At 40.4% G+C, this 13,682-nt stretch overlaps 1 protein-coding gene across 2 annotated transcripts; it reads right to left on the bottom strand.

Moving 5' to 3' along the window:
• Positions 1-1,785: 1,785 nt before the first annotated feature.
• Positions 1,786-13,162, bottom strand: ASMT (acetylserotonin O-methyltransferase). 2 transcript variants are annotated; one of them, XM_073327799.1, is made up of 8 exons: positions 13,091-13,162; positions 11,282-11,456; positions 9,489-9,618; positions 8,465-8,533; positions 7,789-7,907; positions 4,320-4,460; positions 2,972-3,094; positions 1,786-2,333 (listed from the first exon to the last, which is right to left on the bottom strand). In XM_073327799.1, exons 1-8 carry the CDS (start codon positions 13,160-13,162, stop codon positions 2,122-2,124), a joined length of 1,041 nt encoding a protein of 346 aa, XP_073183900.1. In that variant the 3' UTR covers positions 1,786-2,121. The 2 variants fall into 2 exon arrangements, with proteins under 2 accessions (XP_073183900.1, XP_073183910.1); XM_073327809.1 differs by having other exon boundaries at positions 11,291-11,456.
• Between the last annotated feature and the right edge of the window lie 520 nt (positions 13,163-13,682).

Here is a 13,682-nt window from a genome sequence, read left to right as displayed (position 1 = left end):
CATGGGGCCGGACGAGTTGCATCCGAGAGTGCTGAAGAAATTGGCGGCTGTGATTGCAGAGCCACTGGCCATTATCTTTGAAAACTCGTGGCGAACCGGGGAAGTCCCGGATGACTGGAAAAAGGCTAATGTAGTGCCAATCTTTAAAAAAGGGAAGAAGGAAGATCCTGGGAACTACAGGCCAGTCAGCCTCACCTCAGTTCCTGGAAAAATCATGGAGCAGGTCCTCAAAGAATCAATCCTGAAGCACTTGCATGAGAGGAAAGTGATCAGGAACAGCCAGCATGGATTCACCAAGGGAAGGTCATGCCTGACTAATCTAATCACCTTTTATGATGAGATTACTGGTTCTGTGGATGAAGGGAAAGCAGTGGATGTATTGTTTCTTGACTTTAGCAAAGCTTTTGACACGGTCTCCCATAGTATTCTTGTCACCAAGTTAAGGAAGTATGGGCTGGATGAATGCACTATAAGGTGGGTAGAAAGCTGGCTAGATTGTCGGGCTCAACGGGTAGTGATCAATGGCTCCATGTCTAGTTGGCAGCCGGTATCAAGTGGAGTGCCCCAAGGGTCGGTCCTGGGGCCGGTTTTATTCAATATCTTCATAAATGATCTGGAGGATGGTGTGGATTGCACTCTCAGCAAATTTGCAGATGATACTAAACTGGGAGGAGTGGTAGATACGCTGGAGGGGAGGGATAGGATACAGAAGGACCTAGACCAATTGGAAGATTGGGCCAAAAGGAATCTGATGAGGTTCAATAAGGATAAGTGCAGGGTCCTGCACTTAGGACGGAAGAACCCAATGCACAGCTACAGACTAGGGACCGAATGGCTAGGCAGCAGTTCTGCGGAAAAGGACCTAGGGGTGACAGTGGACGAGAAGCTGGATATGAGTCAGCAGTGTGCCCTTGTTGCCAAGAAGGCCAATGGCATTTTGGGATGTATAAGTAGGGGCATAGCGAGCAGATCGAGGGACGTGATCGTTCCCCTCTATTCGACATTGGTGAGGCCTCATCTGGAGTACTGTGTCCAGTTATGGGCCCCACACTTCAAGAAGGATGTGGATAAATTGGAGAGAGTCCAGCGAAGGGCAACAAAAATGATTAGGGGACTGGAACACATGAGTTATGAGGAGAGGCTGAGGGAGCTGGGATTGTTTAGCCTGCAGAAGAGAAGAATGAGGGGGGATTTGATAGCTGCTTTCAACTACCTGAAAGGGGGTTCCAAAGAGGATGGCTCTAGACTGTTCTCAGTGGTAGCAGATGACAGAACGAGGAGTAATGGTCTCAAGTTGCAGTGGGGGAGGTTTAGATTGGATATTAGGAAAAACTTTTTCACTAAGAGGGTGGTGAAACACTGGAATGCGTTACCTAGGGAGGTGGTAGAATCTCCTTCCTTAGAGGTTTTTAAGGTCAGGCTTGACAAAGCCCTGGCTGGGATGATTTAACTGGGAATTGGTCCTGCTTTGAGCAGGGGGTTGGACTAGATGACCTTCTGGGGTCCCTTCCAACCCTGATATTCTATGATTCTATGATTCTATGATTATACTGAGGTCCTCTTGTTGTTGTAATGTGAGACTGAATTAAACATCTGAAGAAACTGAAAGATGGCAAATCCTGACAAGAAAAAGTTCACTCCCTTTACACTGTATACATTTTCATAGAATCTCAGTGCATCCCACAGTATTCAGTACAGTGATGTACAGTTTATATTTGCAGAAAGAAAGCTGAGTACAAACCCAGATGGGTCAGACATTATGTTAAATATGCAAAAAATGGGGAAAGTACAAAGTCTGACAGAATTGAAAAATGTATAATGCAAGTAGTATAAGCTTTCCATATTGTTGCTTTCAGATGCTATTTCTTGTTAAATGTGTGTTAATTACTTTATTCCCACAGTTAGAGAGTCCAGAGCCAAACAGGAGTCACATTCAAGCTGGCAGACCGTCAATCCCTGTAGGCTCAACATACATAATGAATGAAAGTTCTAACAGTGTATTGTTGTACAGAGAAAGTGACAAGGTTAACTATGAGCTGGGTTCATTGCTGCAGTCTAGTAAAAGCTGATCACTCCACTGCATTCATACATCTAACAATAGACAAGAAAGAAGAGACAGAATTATTTTCTTCCTAAAATGGCATCATAGAGCTTTCCTGTTTTCTTGACTTGAATCTCTCTGAAACCAGCTGCAGTGAGGAGCTTGCTGTACTGGGATGGCGTTCGTTCTTTTCCTTCAGCCTGAACCAACATGTTCATAGAGTAAAGCTGGGTTTCTATAGGCCCAGTTTTGTCTTCATTCAAAAGTGTTTCAACCAGCAGCACTCCGCCCCCTGGTGGGATGAAGAGATTTAAAAACAAACACATTGATTTGTCAGAGGAGGATACTAAAGCTTATTTTCCAACTGCATTTTTAGGTATTTCCATAACCTTAGTAATCCCCCTTATACAAAAAGAAAAATCACGTTATATTGCTACAGTATTTAATGAAAGAGGGATGCGAGAGGGATTCTATGCATCAATTAACTTATTTCCTGTACTTCAAAGTAGAGAATGAAGGGGAACCTATTAGTTGGGATTGAAACGTTTATTTACTCTGGCAGAAATGAACCCCAGAGGTGTGGTTGCCAAGCCTCTCTGAAAATTAAGCCCTATGGCACCTAAAAATGCAGACTGGAAATTTTCAAAAATTGAAGAGGTGCCTGTCAACATCATTAGGCACCTAAATAACTTTAACTATCTGGCCTTCCATGTCTAAAGTGAAGTGCCCAAACCTAGAAACCAATTGTGAAAATGTTCACATTGGCCATTATTACTCACATGGCCTGGATACAAATCTCTGATTTAAAATGAGAAAAGTTTTCAATGTATGTTTCTTTACTTAGTCTTTCATTTAAATGGCCCTTCAAAAAAAAAAAGTCTAAAACAAATGATGCATATAAATCTCTATTTTGCAAAGAGGAGAACATACCAGGCTTGGAAGCCTTGTGAATTTTTGCTAGTAGCTGCATACACTTGTCATCTGCCCAGTCATGCAGGATTCTAGCCAAAATGTACAGGTCAGCTTCTGGAATTGGATCTTTAAAAAAATCTCCTGAAAAAAAAGAAAAACAATGCAAAAAAACAGGCCTGAATAGGCAAACATTTTAAATTTGGTATTGCAAAAAGTACAAGCTAGCTCTAAAACTACTCAAAAGACTTGCTGGGAAACTACATTCTTCTGGCTTGTCATGCTCACGACCAATGCAAAGCAGTGACTAACAGTGTAGGGCAAAAATTCTCAATGCTGTGTGGCAGTGTGAAGGGGGTATGCTTGTGTTAAGTGTGGAAGAAGCCTGAAAAAATGTAAGCAACCAAACATTTAAGAGACATATCTGATTCTTTGGAAACATTTTAGTGCTTCACAATTTCTCCGAAGAGACGGAAATGAACGTACATACAATGCAATAAAAAGAAAGTATGGTGAGAGTTCCCTAAACAAACCAGAAAAAGTTAATTTTCACCTCCTTCTACATCAATTTAATTTAAAAAACCTCCTCCAATCTAGGTAGTACCACAGTACAAATAAAGAAGATTCACAGCCCACTTAGGGGGCAAATCTCCCAGTATTGGATAATTGCTGATGTGCTCTTTATCCATCCACTTGAATACCAATTTAATTTCTCTCTCTCTCTCTTTCCTGTCTGCTTCACCCATATGAACCGTCTGTCACACTTCTCTGTCTTTGCTTTTAGGTCATTTCTCCCCCACCCCCTCCACTTTTTCCCCTTCTTCACTGCCAGGTCCCCTTTCTCTATCTCTCCCCTCCTCCTCCAATCCCCACCCCCCCAAAACTGACCATTTATTTTGATTTAAATAATAAAAATAGACATCTAAAAGCAAGATGCCTCAACACTCAATTTATATCGCAACAGGACCCCAACAGCATTTATCCCTTCAAACGTAGCATGGACGTCCTTATGGGCCTTTGTGGCCAGTCACATTGCACTAATCTAAACGACCTACTGTTTTCAACAATTTTGCACGCTTTGGACCTGCCCACAATTGTTCAGTGAAGCCGCATCCCCACCGCATGACACTGAAGGGCTAGGATGGACACAGCATGGAGTTTGTTTTTTAATTTTTACTTTGCTGTTTAATAGGGATGATGTTCAAGGCCTTGGTATAGACTTGCATCCTTGGCAACTAATAGCTTCTCCCAGGTGAGTAACCCAATCCACAGGGTGAACGTTGCTCAGTACACTCTGTTATCATCAAACATGGTCCCTTCAGCACATTTTTCTTTGCAGATGAGCACACACAAAATGAACCCAGTTTACCTTCATGGAAAGTGATCCGACGTTCTTCCGGGGGTACAAAACGCTCCTTTGCCACTTGCACTACTTTAGGTAGGTCATAAATTGTGACTGTAGAATTTGGGTACAAAGAAATACATTCCTGGGCCAAACCACCTGCACATCCTTATAGTGAAAGTGAAATACAGGGTAAATGCTCAAATATAACAATACTGGTCATTTTTATAATAGCTTCCATCTCAGAAACTTAAGACTGCAATGAACTCAGACTCATGCTGCCTTGTGAGATAGGTTAACGTTAGTATCCATTTTTACAGAAGGAGACACTGAAGTACAAACAAGGTAAGTGATTTGTTCATGGTCTCCCAGCCTCTCTTTGTCTTCTCTGAAATAGGACCCAGTTTTCCCTGCTCCCAGTCCTGTGATCTAACCACCAGCCTGTAAAGGGTATTGTTTTAATGGTGTGATGCAGCTATAGCTGGCTGGAAACTTTCAAAGGAAGAGTTTTTTCTTTCAAAAAATGAACATTTTGAATATGAAAATATTCTGAAATATTGACTTTTTCTAAGTTTTAGTTGTCATGGAATTTTTTAGGACTTTTTTTTTAAATGAATGCAGTTACTGGGCGTTTATTTCACTGAAAACCTGCATTTTGTTAAACAGGAAATGGAGATAACCATTTCAGTGTTTTCTATCAAACATGAGAAGTTAAACACATGAGATTGGGTCTCTTTTGAATACTACAAAACAGAAACCTCATTTTTTAATGAAAATATTCTGAAAAAATTTCAACCAGCATTACATGAAACTAAAAGCTAAAATACCAGTGACCTACCACAATAGATATTCCCCTTATCTAAAATCAACGAACCATGCTTCTGTTTTAAAGCTTCCATCTTCAATCATTAGGACGGCATATAGTAAATAATAAAGTCTATGAGTCTATAGTGCTATTAACCTATGAATATCAAAGCACTTCACAAAGGAGGCACAATCTCCATTGTAAGGCTGGAAAAATAAAGGCCCAGAGATGGGAAATGACTTGCTTCAGGTCATCCAGCCAACCAAGGGCAGAGCTGGGATAGAACCCAGGTCTCCTAAGTCCCAGGATGGTCACAATCAGTACAGTCCCTGCAGGAATGCATGAAAGTCTGCTGCAGTTTCCATGGTATGCAACCGATGAAGTGAGCTGTAGCTCACGAGAGCTCATGCTCAAATAAATTGGTTAGTCGCTAAGGTGCCACAAGTACTCCTTTTCTTTTTATGAAAAACTCTAGGCACACTTCGCTACAAGCTGGATTTCAAAAGCCCTTACCTCCTCCCATTAGGTTTACACCAAAAGCCAGGTCTTGGTATATAGAAAATGCCACAATGAGAAAAATAACTGAATTGTTAAAAATGGGAAAAATTCACATCCAATATTCACCATTCAAAACATTACCATATAGTTAAAGTTCAGGATGGGTTTTGTCTGTATTGTAAAACAAACCCCAGAGGGGAAAGAAACAGGTGAGGAGCATGAGTTGAGTTAGTTTACCTTAAAAGGACCGCATACGTCAAGGTTATTTCCCCCATGATATTTAAATTCATGTTTTTCTCACTGTTTACAACAATGAACTGAAAACTGACCTGGTTTCTCTGCTTTCGCTGCTTTTGCTCCATCCCACAAGCACATGGGTTTGTTCCTGCAGAGCTAGTCATTTGCATAAGACTGCAGGCAGTGAGCATTCAACAGCGGCCTGCTCCAAAGATCAGTGGAGTCAATGGGACAATTCCCCTCAACTATTTTAGGGTTTGGATTCAGACCGAAAAAGGGCACAGAAAGATTTACTGTATAAGGACTTTGCAAACAGAAAGAAGGGTGGGAGGGAAGCAAGTGGTCCAAATTTTGAGCCTACCAAATTTTATGGTGGCTCTTCAATGTTAATTCTATAAAAACAGCCACCAAGAACACTTTTAAATCCCTTGTAATAAAAACACTGATTCCAGTCTAGGAAGCAGAGGACTGAAATCTCAAGGCAACCAGTACATTTGTCTTGGGGAGAAGGCAGAAGGGGGGAAAGGGACTTTAAGTTGAGTTCAAGTGATGGGTGGGGTGTGGGACAATTTGGAAAGATTCCATGGCTATGAATACGTTAAGCTTCAGAATAACTAACTTACTTCCAGCTTGCCTGCCCTACCTTGCCAGCAACCCATCTGGCAAGCAGTTTTCCAGGATCCCCCAGCTCCCTGGCTCTTCAACTGCTCCTGTGGTGGGGTTGCCCCAGAGCAGAGCTCCCAAGAAGCATCTTTCATTTGAGAAACTTTGAAATATTCCCCCTCCAGGAACACTTTGGTGTTTCCAAAATGAAGTATTGCAGAATATCTCTTCTGCAAAAATGTTTGAGATTTTGGCTTTTCATCCCAGTTTGGGATACAGTTTATTTCTAAAACCTTGAAACTTTTGCAGTGTGAGATTCATTTTCCCAGCCAGATCTACTTAAAATGAAATAGTCGGAGGGCAGACCAGATCATGCTTATGGACCTTGATTCACCCAGGTGCTTAAGCACAGGCCTATCCTTAAATAAAAATGATAATTCCCATTGAGGCTGAATCAGGGCGATGGGCATGGAAGTAACCCAACAAATGTAGTCAAGAAAATTTTGAAATAATAATACATGACACTGAAAACATCATCAATCATCATCACAATCTGCAGCAGACCTTAATACATCAGTCGCATCATGAAAAGCACAGAAGTGATTGCGGTGTAACTGAAAATATCTGCAGAATTTTTACAGCCAAATTACAGGGCTATATTTGCTGCCATAAGGGAACTACACTGGCAGAGGCTGTTCTAATGGTATGCACAGCTCCAGGAGAAAATTGTCATCAATATTAATCGGAAAATCATAGGTAAGGCCATTGCAAGGAAGAGTAAGACACAGCTGAGGCATACTGAATGGCTTTAGAGGTTGAGAAGTGAAAATGGCCAGAACAGATTAGCCAGACTCATTTCTGCTTTCTGTGTTTTAGAAACTTGAGAGAGCAAAACAGCAGGGGAGAAATAGAAATGGAGATTGCGTGGTGCTGTAAATCCTGACAGGACTGAAACACAGAGACAACGGTAAAGCTTTTTTGTGGTAAGATGTATGTAGGCAATTCATCAACCTAAAGTCACTGAATGAAGTGAAGAATAGCCTGGAAGCTGTTCTGGCAGAATTTCTTAAGCAATGGCAAAAGAAAAACCTACCAATCATTGAGAAGGAAAATAAGCTGCTACTTAGATCTATGGGGTTCTTTAGACTGAGGAAAACATTCCGCTTTCTAATGCTTTTATCATTTTCATATTTTTATAGGACTTTGGCTCAAAATGTAAAATGCTTCCCTTGTGATTGATCCTGGCCATGAAGTCTGTTCTGTTTTTCCATTGCTCACACAGGTCGTAGAACAAGTGCAATATGTATCCATAGCTTACCAAAGAAAACAGTTCAAAGTTCTGATGACACTTACCTCCCAGATCATAAATGACCGTGAAAGCTGAAAGGTCAAATGCAGCAATCACATCTCTGCCACAAATACTCCAAATTGCATTTAAACCATACATGAATTTGATCATCTCTTCTTCTGATCTAGTCATTTAAAAGAACATTATTTGTAGCACAAGTAAATTATGACACATTTATTGGTGGCTAGCATATTACTCTTTCACGAACTATTATCTCAAATACTATATTAAACCCTGATTCTACGCCAGCATGCACAATAGACTACTGTGTCCACTATTAAAGAACTTACACTACTAGCTATTCAAAACGTTAAAAATAAATCCACCCTATTTCATATTCCTACATATTAATGAAACTTACCAGAAGAAAAACATGTTACACTTATCATCTAGCAGTGTGTTATGATGCTAAGCCTCAGGGTCCCCAGATGTTTTTCATTGAACGGAATTTTTCAGTATACCAACTATGGTACATAACAAGCTTTTCATGATAAGTTGCAAGTAAGAATTTTTTTCTTTGATACCAAAGTGACAAGCATATTAGAAAAAACAGATATTCTCAACACTGGATACCATTGAAATGACGGGGTTTTCATGTGAATAGGACTAATCATCATATTTCACCATCAAAATGGTAATACAAAATAGAAAAAAACATCGCAACACTAAATTGATTATTACCTGTAGAGAGCCCCAAAGAGGTCTTTTGATGAAACGCCAAATGCTCGCTCATACTGGTTTTTCCCATCTCTTAAAAAAAAGTTAGAAAATTGTGAGCATATTTTTGGTTTAACACCTTGCTGCATTGGTGGCAATTTTGGCTTATAAAGGTACTATTTTATTAAACTTATTAAGGAAAAAGGGAATCACCTGTGGCATTACCCTTTGTTTGATTTCTTGAATCATTCTGAAATCCACAACCAAAAGATTCAGAAAGGAAATCAACCTCTACTTTGTTATTATTTTATGTTCGTTATTGGACACCACTCGGAGGAAGGAAACACAACTGCTATTTGATGTACCAGAGACAGGGCTCAGATCCTCAGCTGGTGTAAATTGACATAGCTCCATAAAGAGCTGTGCTGACCTGTACCGGCTGAGATTCTGGCCCAATATACACTGACTTCCTTCCTCACTTTCTTCTGCCTTTGGCAACAAAACCAATTAGGATCCCTGCAAGCATCCCTCAGTCACTATTCATCATCATTTGCCTGGCCGAGGGCTTCCCTCCACAGAAACTGTTGTCATGATTAAATGTTCCCCTTGGGACACACCAAAGAAGCATAGTATAGAAGTGTATTTCCTGAATCTACAGTGAATTCATCCACTGAAGCACTAGTAAACATGTAATAATAGCAATACTTAGCACTTCAACATGCTTCTGAAACAATTACCAGTCAATGAGTATCATCAGCAGGCAGGACTGAACCTGGGACCTCTGGAGCTAAATGCAGGCCCCTCAAGCCACATAGCTGTTAGCTAACACTGTAGCAGATTCATTAATCTCCAAGTGATCTCAGTGCCACTATGTGGGACAGAGCACTACACCCAGGACGTGTCTGGGTTACATATGTCTTCATTTTCTACTGTTTCCCCAGAGACAAGCCTCTTCCTGAGAAGGTTCACAAATGTAGCAAAGTGCTTTACTGCACTGGGTGTTGGCACATGAATTTTGTGCAAACGACAAAAGATTTCATCTCCTTACCTCACAGCATCTGTCAGGTAGTGCCAGCACAAATAGATGGTTTTGGAGTAGTACATCAAATTATGATACTGAGACTTGGGACTTGATTTTGTAAGATAGAGGTTGGAAAGCTCTGTGTTCCTGTAAAAGGCTAAAAGGAAAAAGAAGGTAAGTTAACATTTACAAACTTGTCATTGTGCAAAGCCTGTTTTACAGCATAATCTTTATAACAAGAACAAGCTGTAGGAATGTAACCAAAGCAACAAAGAAACTGCAGGAGATTCCCCACTCTAGATAGACCAGAGATGGGGGAGGGCCCGGGGGCACGCATGCATAGCATACCATACCATGTCTACCCGTCAGATTCTGCAAGAACTGGAGTGAAGGATTCCAGAATGTTATAAGCACACTCCATCACTACCAGCACGTCTTTTGTGAAAGAGCAAGAGGAAAATGTATAAGCCACACGGCTGTGGTGACATCTCTTGCCACTATGCTTTTTAGTATGTATACTCAAAAGCTTCTTATTTCAGCAATAACACCTAACATACCAGTCTTTTTTTACCTGGTGAGGAAACCAATGGGGAGAGTTAAGTCCCCAGGACATAATACCACCCATTATCCCTAACTTGAATAGCTCAGACACTTCTGAGGCCATTTACTGCTACTGAATTTCAGTATTCTCGCTGGCTGATTATCGGAGTCATCTCACAGATGCAAAGCTTTGGACTCGTACCATGCTCACGATATGTCTTTAATGGACAGACATATGGGTTGCTATAGAATGTGTTCTCTCTCTTACAACAGAGGCAAACTCCCACTGAATTCAATGAGAGCCAGATTAGGCTTTAAATCTTTTCCTCAGCTGTCTGTGATGGGAAGACTGAGGTATGGGCAGCTCCAGGAAAGTCTCTGTGTGTGCTCTCCACGGGGGTGGCTGCCACGGAGGAGAAAAGTTCCTTTGAAGCATCCAGCTGAACTTCCATTAGCAGGGTGGATGCTGCCTCATTTAGGCTTCTGCAGCTGGGCTGTTTTCCATGGAAAGGGTGTAGGTGGCTTCTGAACTGGCCACAGATTTCTAAGGGCTTGTCCATATGTTGAAATGGACTGGAAAAGCTGTTTATTAGAGCTCCCTGTGCTGACACTATTTTTGTAGAATATCAGTATCCTTTTCCAATTTAGATTAATCCATTTTGGAAGTGAATCAAGCTAAACTGGAACAAGCCAAGCTAAATTGAAACAAACTAACTCTTATTCCAGAATAAGAGCATCCATCAGGGGAGCTACTGTGGAATGGCTATAGCACTTCAAGTTCCCCCTTCCTTACTCCAAAATAACTTCCCCATGTAGACATGGCCTAAGAGCAGAGAAGGTACTTGTAAAAAGGCCATTCTTCTTTTATGTTTATTTAGCAGTCCCTCTGCTATGCAAACACAGTAAGAATACTCTTTCTGACCCAGTGTACCAATGGGTTTATATTAATCCTGAGAGCACTGCTTGATTCCCATGGGGAGAAATGGCCCAACTTGATGATCACTTTAGATAAGCTATTACCAGCAGGAGAGTGGGGTGGGAGGAGGTATTGTTTCATGGTCTCTGTGTGTATATAATGTCTACTGCAGTTTTCACGGTATGCATCCGATGAAGTGAGCTGTAGCTCACGAAAGCTCATGCTCAAATAAATTGGTTAGTCTCTAAGGTGCCTTAAGTACTCCTTTTCTTTTTGCAAAGACAGACTAACACGGCTGTTACTCTGAAACCTTAAAACCAACAGTGATTGAATTGTTAGCCTTCTCCCTTCCTGACAACATTACCTCCTTCACTTTTCATTTCGACTCCCAGGAGCTTTAATCCCACACAGGCATCAAGTAACCGTTCCATTCCGCTGGCGCTGGTGCCCAAACGTTCAGCAATGGCATCTGAAGACAGGGGCCCTTCCGACTCCAGCAATAGATCAAACACTCCCAACTCACAGGCGGTAAACATAATCTGAAAGCAAACGGGGGTGGGGCAGGGGAGTAAGAGAAAGTGCAGATCCCCCCCAATAAGCAGCTCCTTAAGTGAGAAAATTTTACAAGAATTGTAAAAACCACCACTAAAGTGTTTTTCAACCATCGCAATGCTGTGATTAAACTGCAGTTGCTTTTAGCACTGAGGCCATTGCTTAAATTGCGCTGCTTCTTTCATTTCTGTTCCATGCTGATCTACCCATTAAATAATCACATATTCAGGCCAGGTATTGTGTATGCATTTTTTTGCCTTTATAGGTTTAGAACAGACCCTTACAATACCACATTTTAAAGGCACTGTGCTATGATTAATAGACTGATGATGTGACGTATTGTTAAAAAAAACTATGAAAGTCTCATGCAGCAAAACCAGAAACAATCCTAAAAGCTTTGGAGCCCTTAGATAGATCTAATAGCCTATCCCCAAATTGTAACAAATGTCTTTTTATATATGTCTTTCTATCTAGCATGGAACGCATAATGCTAGATTGCATATTTTATGGTCATAGAAAACGTTCACAAAAATGCCAGAGCGTGCCAGTTCTAATCTCCTGCTTGCCATGATCCTTTGTAAACCTCCACAGAGTTCCCCCTCTCCTTCTAAGAGATAACATAACACTATCCAGCAGAATCAAAATTACCTTCCGATTATCTTTCAAAAATATATTTTAAGAGTGTGAATTTGAAAAATATTGGCCATTCACTGCCTCTCTGGGTGCTTAGAAAACTGTTATTATTTGAACTAGCCTATATTCTCTCCACAGTGGAAAGGAGACTCATTGGGCATTTAATTCCCCACCACCACACACACACACACACACACACACACACCTATGAATGGTATTTCTTGTTTTGCTGTGTTGGCTTTTGACAGAGCAGGAAATATTAAATACTAATTGGAACACATGGTTTGTAAAAATATCTTCAAGGAGGGAAATGAAATCTCTGGGTTTCCACCTCTGCCTTACTACCATTCTGTTTCTTGAAAGACAGTCATTAAACTAGATCCGTTTTGCCCCCAAGGGATATAATCTGCCAGAATATAAATAAGCCACTGTGTTCTCTTTTGCAGCACAAGGTAAATACAGATATGCAAAATTCACTGTAGGTGAGTATATTTTTGCAAAACTGTGTTATCTGGAGTTAGATTTTGCAAAATCAAAACCAAGGGTCATTTGGATCTGTGGTCTGTTTATCCGAAAACCCAAAATTTAGAGGTATGTGGAGATATTCTCTTAGTAAAACAGACTGGCATGATTTTGGGTGATTTTAATTTAGCAAAACATCATTTGGAAGACTTTATAATAATACAACTTGGTGCAGACCTGGGTTCCCTTTACCCAAAACCCCAAAATTTAAGGAGCTGGATAAATTATCTCAGAGTTGGCCCATCTTTGAAGGTGACATTTCTTACAGGTTTTTTTCTGCAAACTTTCATCATGACTATTTCAAGATAAAATTTGACGAACTCCTAAGAGATTGAGGTTAAAATTGGAACCCCTTGTATTGAGTCTGTTCCTTTCTTGAGATTTAAAATAACCATCTAAATTGAGTTTGGAAATTTCTACCTACCTAGTTTTAATATAATTTCTAAGCATTATTTGTCATTCTTACCTTTGAGACTAAAAACCCATTGTTGTATTGAAATAAGATCTGAGGATAGTCAAGGTCTTGTGTGGAGCTCATTTTCCTTCAGCACTCTGTGAGAGATCTTCTTGCCTTCGTCATTTAAATAAGCCTCTTTTTCACTAAGTACAGATCACACTGGGGAGTTCACTTAACCTTATTAGTTGTGAGAAAGATGTTATTAAAACACACACATATTGGTTGAAGAATTTGAATCAACCAGTTACTTCTATTAGGTTTCTTGCTGTTCTTTGGCTCTGTCCATAAAGTACAGGCTGGAGAATTACTATGAATTTATGTATTTTATCAGCCAAAATAGCATTTTAAAAGCTAATGAGAAGTTAAAGAAAGCAAAATAAAGATGGTTAGATGATAGTGTTTACAATGTCGAAATCCTGAACAGGGGAGGTTACAGTTTATCAAGACGTAATAAATCAGTTACATTAATTCAGGGTCTAATCACAACCATGGTACAACGGCAAACTTTTATACTAGTTCTATGCTGTTCTGAGTGGGTGATTTTGGCACCAGTGTGGAACTATGGGATCCTTAAATATAGATCCTTATTTATCTCAAATCA

This window comes from Lepidochelys kempii, chromosome 1, assembly GCF_965140285.1.
Source record: "Lepidochelys kempii isolate rLepKem1 chromosome 1, rLepKem1.hap1, whole genome shotgun sequence".
Lineage (NCBI taxonomy): Eukaryota > Metazoa > Chordata > Testudines > Cheloniidae > Lepidochelys > Lepidochelys kempii.
The sequence above is the reverse complement of the archived record's forward strand: the minus strand, read 5'-3'. Positions and strand labels throughout refer to the sequence as shown.

Coding starts and splice junctions, on each gene's coding strand:
- ASMT (XM_073327799.1), bottom strand. CDS start 13,162: ATGAGCTCCACACAAGACCTTGACTATCCTCAGATCTTATTTCAATAC. Junction 8,534..9,488: donor TACCTGACAGATGCTGTGAG/GTAAGGAGATGA, acceptor CTTTTTTTTAAG/AGATGGGAAAAACCAGTATG. Junction 3,095..4,319: donor TCGGATCACTTTCCATGAAG/GTAAACTGGGTT, acceptor CTTTTTTTTCAG/GAGATTTTTTTAAAGATCCA.